Source organism: Belonocnema kinseyi, chromosome 2 (assembly GCF_010883055.1).
Source record: "Belonocnema kinseyi isolate 2016_QV_RU_SX_M_011 chromosome 2, B_treatae_v1, whole genome shotgun sequence".
Lineage (NCBI taxonomy): Eukaryota > Metazoa > Arthropoda > Insecta > Hymenoptera > Cynipidae > Belonocnema > Belonocnema kinseyi.
This window is the reverse complement of record NC_046658.1, coordinates 141,438,461-141,446,947: the sequence shown is the minus strand read 5'-3', so window position 1 is coordinate 141,446,947 and position 8,487 is coordinate 141,438,461. Positions and strand designations below refer to the sequence as shown.

Sequence of the window (8,487 nt, the reverse complement as noted above, 5' to 3'; positions counted from 1 at the left end):
GTATAACGATAACGCAATATATTTAATCTTATATATTCATTGTTTACTTGAAATTCTGCATTAAAATTATGTTATTAACAATAAATATTTTGGTAAATGGCCAGCTCAATCTACTCTAAAAGTGCCCAAGTACTGAAAGAGGAGGCTGAACTATCTGAAGTCGATCAACCGCCAATCATCCAGTTGGCAGCATCGATATGGTTTGGTATTTTGGCGCATTCTACGTTACTGTGTTACTTTATGGTGTTTCTCCATCAAATTAAAAATGCCTCCATACTTTCGACACCTTTACCATTGATGGTCTTTTTTTGGGGGTCGCTAACCGTTCCCAGACCATCTAAGACATTCTGGGTGACCTTGATAGCCTATACAGAGGTAAATACACAAGTTTTGGTTTAGAGTGTAGATGATAACCATTTATGAATAAGGGGCGGTACTTAAATTAAATGTAAATATTTATTCCCCTCCCCTTCCTTCAAATTTTTTAGTTTCCAGAAATGTTTTGCTATTTATTGCTAGTAGAATTAAGCAGGGTGTGTGAGAACTTAATTTTCGGAATTTCCTGATTTTTCCTTGACTAATAAATAAATTATTTTCCTTGATCATTAATATTCAAATATCAGCATGTTAATCTTGTAATATTTTTAACATAGCTTTCATAAATGGAATGAAAGAGGATTTCAGATAAAAATTTAAAATGTTCAAATTTATTAATTCATTATATTTGAATTTGTAACTCAAACGGAAAAAAAATCCAAACAAAGAAATGTATACAAGAACAAAAAAAGAATTTTTAAACAAAACAGGGAATTTTTTGAGGCTGGAAATAACTGAAAAATGACAGTGAATTTATTTTTTTATTGGAAATTTTATTGTTTACTAAAAAGTTTACAATAATTGATTTGAAAAAATAATTTTAAATTGTTTAAAATTGAAGAATTTCGAGATTTTAACGAAAACTGTTTAATTTGTAAGTGTTATTATTAAATTTTGATGTACAAATAACAATTGAAAATTTATTATTTGTAGACAAAAGTTAAATAATTTTAGAAGATATTTGAATGTTCAAAAATGATTAAAAGTTATAATGCAAATTTTAAAAAATTTCCCTAAAATCTTCCAGATTATTTTCTCTCAATTTTGTAAATCTTTTAAAACCTTATTAAATATTTTATTAAAATACTTTTTTAAAATGAAAAATCATTTTGAATGTTCCTAGGAATCCTGACAAAATGTTTTTATTCTTTAAAAGCCTTTCATAATTCTTGAAAAATTTCTGCATTTTTTGTTTGAAATCTGCAAAAATCTACATTTTGTTTTAAATTATTTGAAATCATTTCAAATTTTAATTAATTTTGAATTTTTTTAAATTTCTAAATATGTCTTAAAATTGTTTAAATTATTCTACAAATAATAAGTGTTCAATTATTCTTTATGCATCCAAATTTGAAGGAAAAGTTTTTCAAATTTGCAGGATTTCCTAAAAATGGTAGGAAAAAGTAAATTAATTTTAAAGATATTCAGATGTTCTGGAAAATTTTCAAAAACAAGTTTAAATTTGAAAAAATTCTAAATAACTTCTAGATATCTTAAGATTTTGAAATAAAATTTTGAAGCTTTTCTCGGATGTTTAAACTATTTATAATGAGAATGATTTAACCTTTAATTTAAGAAATGTTCAGTTAACATTTTTTTAATGTTTCATCATTTAATGTTTATAGTTGAAAATTCGTCAAAATAAAATTTTGCAAATTTTGAAGTTCATTGATTGATGTTTTCATTTAGAGCATTGAAAATGATAATGTCGATTTAGTTTTTTTGTAAATGAATCTGAATCTTTGAACTCTATATAGGTTACAAAAGTTAAAAATTCTAATTTTAAAAGCTTTAAATTGTAATTTAATTTGTTTAATTTTAAATTTTAAATTGTGGCATTGAATATTGTTAGTATTTTATACGTGTAAATTATTAAGAATTTGAATTGATGCATATTTACCAAACAAACGTGAAATTTCAAACTACAAAAGTTATTTTTTTTAATGAAAAAGGAGTATTTTCAACTAAAAAGGATCAATCTTAAAAAAGAGTAGATGCATTTTTAGTTAAAAAATTAATTTTAAACCAAAAAGAAAGGCTTTTTGACTAAACTGTTTAATTTTCAACCAAGGACATAAAATTTCCTTCCAAAAAATAAATTGTTAACAATGTAGTTTATCTTGTGCTCAAATAGTTAACTTATCCATTAAAAAAGATTTTTTTATCAAAATATTTCAACATTCAACCAAATAGATGAATTTCCAACTCAAAAATTTAATCTTCTAGAAAAAAAATGATTTCGTAAAAAAGTGATTCAACAATATCTTTCGAACAAAAAAATGAAGTATTTTAACCAAAAAGTTGCATTTAAAAAAATTATATTTTTACTAAAACAGATGAATTTTCAAGTCAAAAGGATAAATTTGGAAAAAATAGTTAAATTTGCTTTTAAAAGAGAGTTCAATTGACTTTTTAAGTTCAAAATATTAATTTTCAAACAGGAAATAAGTTTTTACGAAAAAAGTTGAATTTTTTATCCAAAAAGATGAATTTTTAACCAAAAAGGATAACTTTTTGACAAAAAAGTTGAATTTTCATCCAAGATAAGAAATTAATAATAATAAAATATATAATTATAATAATAGTAAAATAATAAAATAAAATAACAAATAAAAAAAATTATAATAATAAAATTAAAGAAATAAATTTTTTAAAATAAAACAGAAAAATTTAGAACCAAAAAGTATAGCTTTTCAAAAAAATTGTTGAATTTTCAACCAAATAGTTGCGCTTTTATTTAAGAAAGATTCAATTTCTTCTATAATAGATTAGTTTAAAAAAAACATTAAAAAATAATTAAATTTTTATCCAAAGAAGATTCCAGTTCACTTTCCAATATGAAAATAAGAATGGCAAATAATAAGTTAATTTTCTGCTAAATAGTCAAATTTTTCACCAAAAAGCGTCACTTTTTAGCAAGATTGATAAATTTTCAAATAAACAGTTGCATTTTTGTCCAAGAAAATTGAAAGTTTTTCTGAAACAGGTGAATTTTTAAATCAAAAAGACAAATTTTAAATAAAAGGAGTTGCATTTTCATCCAAGAAGTATTCAATTGACTTTTCATCACGAAAATAAAATTTTTAAAATAAAAGTAAATTTTCTAAGAAATAGTTTAATTTTCAACAAAACAGTTTCCTTTTTCCAAAAAAGGTGCAACATTTATACTGAAAAATATGAACTTTTAAACAATAAAAAAACAAATTTACAGAAAAAAGGCTTTCATCCAAAAAATATTTCAGTTGAGTTATTAGCAACAAAATATGAATTTTTAACAAAACAGTTGAATCTATCACCAAAATAGATGTCTTTTTAATAAAACGATTACATTTTTAACAAAATAATAAAATTTATAACTAAAAAGATAATCTTCAGGAGAGAGTTTTCGCGAATTTGAAAACATTACGTAGATTGGAGAGTGAGAATTTAATTCTTCAGTTTTTTATTATAAATTTACCTTTGTTAGTTGAATACTCAACTATTTGGTTGAAAAATTAACTCCTTTTTTTAAAAATTCATCTACCTTGTTAACATTTGGTGTTTTTTGGTGGAAAATCCGTTTTTTTCTCTAACCGGAAATTGAAATATTCAATTTTTTGATTGCGAGTAATTAGTTTGCAGTTAAAAATCATCTATTTGGTTGACAATAATGTATTGGATCAAAAAATTATCTTTTTTGGTAGAAAATTAATATTCTTGATTGATAATTCATTTTTTTTAATTTAAATAATTTTTTGAGAGTGCAATTACTTTGTTAAAAATTTCTTTCTTAGATTTAAGATTCATTATTTTAGTTAAAAATTTATCTCTTCATTAAAAACTTAACTTTTACAATAAAAAATATAATTATTTAATTATTGGTTTAAAAAAATGTTTTTTACTTCAAAGTTTAACTACTTGGTTGAAGTTTTTTTTTTGAAATTTAACTAATTAGTTGAAAGTTCAATTACTTTCTTAAAACCTAATTTTGTGGTTGGGGGCTCATCATTTTAATTAAAAATACATTTGTTCAATTGAAAAATTAAATCTGTTTCTTTTTAATATCTTTCCTTTTGTGAAAAATTATTTTATTTAACTTAAAGTGTCAATATTTCATTTTTTGTTGAAAATTTATCTATTTTAGCTGAAAATTGAAGAATTTCTTTTATTAAAAGTCGTATTTTTCGAAAAAAAATCCTTTTGGTTAAAAATTCATGTTTTTGTTGAAAGTTGAACTATTTAATTAAAATCTAACCTACATTACGCTTTTAAATTAACTTTCTGTGTTCTTAAATATTTATCAATTTAGCGAAAATTTATTTCACTTGAAGAAATTGAACTATTTTGGTTGAATTTAAACTATTTGGGTAGAAAATGAACATTTTTGCTTAAGAATAATATTTTCGAGATGAAAATTCAATTTTTTTGCAGAAAATTAATATTTTCCTTAAAAATTCAACAATTTGTTTGAATGTTTTTCCGGCTTCAACATTTTTTTTGATGAAAATGTATTCTTTCGTTTAATGATTTATCCTTTTAGATAAAAATTTATTTTCTGAGTTTAAAATTTAACAATTTTGATTTGCAACGGGGACATTTCGAAAATAATTATCATTCTGACTTGGAAGAGGAAATTTTCAAAAAGACTTGAAATTCTGACCTGGAACTCAGTTAATTTTCCAAGGAACTACAATTTTGACTTGGCACGGAAAATCTTCAAAAAGAATTATGATTCTGATTCAAAGCCGAGAATTTTGAGAAAAAAATGATAATTTTTGGTTGGTTCAAGAAATTGTCCAAAAGAATAACATTTTCAAATTAGGACCTGGAAATGTTAAAGAGAAGTTTAATTTCCAGACCATTAAATTTTATTTATAAACACATAATCTCTCTACAGGTAATTGTGATAGTAAAATGCATTTTCCAACTCGAACTGATACCTTGGAACCAATCTGCTGCTGGCAACAATCCTCTCTTTGGTCCAAGAATTGTTGGAATTGAACGTAAACAAAATTACGCTTTATGGGACTTGTTGCTACTTCTGATGGTATTTTTTCACAGGTTAGCTTATTTCCATCTGGAATTGTAAAAACATTTCGAAAGTATGACGTTAAAGAAATAAGCATTGAATTAATAAGAAAATATTGAATCTTTCGTATTTAGACCAATATTTTCTTGACTCAACGCTAATTTATTAGTCGTCTAGCAAAAACTGAACCATCTCCTCCCACATCGCATTGATTAAATTTCCATTTACCAGATTCATGTTGAAGTCATTAGGCCAGTGGACTAGACCTTCTATAAAGTCACGAAAAGTAATTCCATCTAGGTTAACAATGGTTGCCATGGTACCAGAAGATAAAGGTCAAGGAGAACCTTCACAAATTCATATAGAAAATGAAGAAAAGTAGGTTCAAATTTTTCACGTCTCTACACGGAGAGAAGTTTAGTAGAGCCGTTCACTCAGTACGTACAATTGTCGCACCAATCATACAGTGAATAGCGTCACTTCTGTTCAGTAGAACGGCTCGACTGATTCGGGAGAACCATTACCCCGAACATGCCGCAGCGTTCGATCCATAGTATGGTCGAGCTGTTCTGTACACGTGGCGGTTTCGCACAGTTCTGCGCTTGCGCAGATTAGGAAAATATAGCACCCACATTTCGAAACGGCTGATCTGCGTAAGTTCGGGGTAACCAGGGCCCTGAATCTGGAGCGGACGCCAAATGAAACCGAAGTGCAGCGACTCTCTCACAAGAAGCGCGACGGTTTTACTTAAATTCTCTCCGTGTATCATCAGCCCGAAGGTTGGTTTATAATTGACACAAACATTATAGGCGAACCAGCATTGATTTAGAAACTCCAAAAGGCCGAAAACTGAGTATTCAACCAGAAGGTGCTTCAGAAGAACCACATGCATCAACTGACGACAATCATCGAGTTCTTGCTATTCAATCCGAAGAAAGTGATCCTCTAGATGAAAAGTTTTCCAAGGCTATGAATATGACGTGAGTATTTTTCTAAATTCTGTCTGATTTTAATTTTCTTACTTGAGAACTGTCAAGCTTTACAGCCTGTCCCGTACCATTAGCGTCTAATGGTAAAACCACCACAGTTTGTAGAGTGATTGATTAAAAACTACAATTATCCGATGGTGGATAACTTGTATCCACCTTGTGATAAAAATTATCTGCCGTCGGATAATTGTAGTTTTCAATCAATTTTTTCAGCATTTTGTCCAACTTGAGATAAATAACATCTCAGGGATTTACTGTATAATTGATTGTCGGATAATTTTTATTACGAGGTGGATAAAAATTATCCGTCGACGGATAATCGCAGTGTTAAAAATTTCGGTTGAGAACCTCTACTACACGTATTGCAATTTTATTTTTGAAACGAAAGGTAACCCTGCGATCCATAATTTTGTAGTTTCCAAATGCTGGCATTGGTACGGTTCCTCACATTTATTGAATTTTTAAATAAATGATCCAGTAGTCTGTGACACTTTTTAATCATTTTTGCGGCTGGATATACTGACACTTGTTTAAGTTATAAATAAAAAAAAATAAAGAATTCAAGATATTTACAAAATTCCTGGAATTCATGGAATTCATGGTATTCATTCAATACCCAGGATTCATGGAATTAATAGGATGCTCGAAATTCGCGGAATGCAAATAATTTCACGGTATCCAGAGAATTCAAGTAATGTACGGAATTTCAGAAATTAATGCAATTCATGTAATTCAGGGAATTCAGAAATTGTTAGAATTCACGAAATTCACGTAAGTAATGACATTCACGGAATCAAAGGAATTCTCAAGATTCGCGGAATTCCAAAGATTAATGGAAGTCACGAAATTATAAGAATGTACCGAATTTAGGCAATTCAAAAAATTCATGGAATTTAAAGAGTTCATGGAATTCACGAAGTTCACGCAATTCATTAAATTCGCGGAATCTATGAATTCGTGGCATTAACGCAATCCAAAGAATTCACGGAATTCAAGGACTTAATGAAATTCATGGAATTCACGAAATTGACGGAATTCACGGAATTAATTGAAATGAAGGAATTCAGAAAATTCACGTAATTAATTGAATTCATGGAAGTCCACGGAATTAAGGAATTGATGGAATTCACAAAATTAACGGAATTCACGACATTGATAGCATTCATGGAATTAATTTAATTCAAAGAATTCACGAAATTGATGGAATTAATGGAATTATCGAGATTCGGGGAATGGAACAGATTCATGGAAATCACGAAATTGATCAAATTGACTCAATTTGAAGAATTTATGGAATTCAAGTGATTCACCAAATTCATGGAATTCGCGAAATTCATGGACTGAAGGAGGTAGTAGGGTTAATTCGGTCAAAAAAAAGCCATTTTTAAGGATTTTTTAAAAGAAAAAACTGTTATTGAAAATTTATTTTAGTAATTGGTACATATTAAAATAACATGTCAAAAATACTTTCAAAATTTTTCAGTAAAAGATAAGCATTTTCAAGCTTGTGAAAGAAAATTTTCGGATACGCCCCGAAAAAAAGTTACGTTGCCGTGCCACGCAGAACTCAGGACTGCACCATCTGACACCAAAATAAAATAAAAATTTCATTAATTTATGAGTTTTCCTAGGTCGCAACGCTGAGTTTTATTATTATTTTTTTTAAGTTTTGTTAACATTTTGAAGAGAAAACACTGATTTTCGTGAAAAAATCGACATTATTCATTGTTAAATAAACAATAGTTATTGTAAAAAATAATAATTTGTGCATTATCCACTGACCCATGTTACAATGTCGAAACGTCGCTCACTAATAATATATCTTTCTCAATTTTACTCCGATTAACGATATTCAAGGAATTTGAGAAGTTCAATAACTTCACCCAAGACGACTCTCTCCGTTCCAGTTCTACGTCCCCCCTCTCCCAACCCTCCCTTATTAACTGAAGTTTTTGGTGGAACTGACGTTAGAACTACAATCTCCACCATATGACGATTTGCTGCTTAACTTGGACATGATTTCGACTCAGAAAATAAACTTATTGCATAAAGGTGTTAGTTGGGCGTATAATCTAAACAATGAATAATACAAACTACAAAATAGCCTCGGAAAGGACTGGAACTTTTAATGACAAAAGGCATGCACACGGAAAATCTAAAGGTCATGTTTCAGGCGACGAATGGACACTGGGTGTTTGGAATGCTAGGGGAGTAAATGATCTCAAGGTAAAAGAATTGCATGAAACTATGGACGCGAAGAAACTAGATATTTTATGCGTGCCCGAAACAAAGAAAAAGGGTTGCGAAACTAAAGACATAAAAAACGGCGTGCTGAAAGGCGGATTCGAAATATGGTCAGGAGTAGACTGTGAATCACATGGTAAACAAGGAGTA

At 28.2% G+C, this 8,487-nt stretch overlaps 1 protein-coding gene across 9 annotated transcripts in view; it reads left to right on the top strand.

Moving 5' to 3' along the window:
* The window catches only part of LOC117168304 (piezo-type mechanosensitive ion channel component), a 230,011-nt gene that overhangs the window by 185,349 nt on the left and 36,175 nt on the right, over positions 1 to 8,487 (top strand). For all 9 annotated transcript variants that reach the window (XM_033353858.1, XM_033353856.1, XM_033353854.1 and 6 more), the window contains 4 exons: positions 105 to 375; positions 4,973 to 5,136; positions 5,336 to 5,482; positions 5,914 to 6,084. In XM_033353858.1, coding sequence (XP_033209749.1) covers positions 105 to 375; positions 4,973 to 5,136; positions 5,336 to 5,482; positions 5,914 to 6,084 — 753 coding nt within the window. The remainder of the gene's footprint in view (positions 1 to 104; positions 376 to 4,972; positions 5,137 to 5,335; positions 5,483 to 5,913; positions 6,085 to 8,487) is intronic.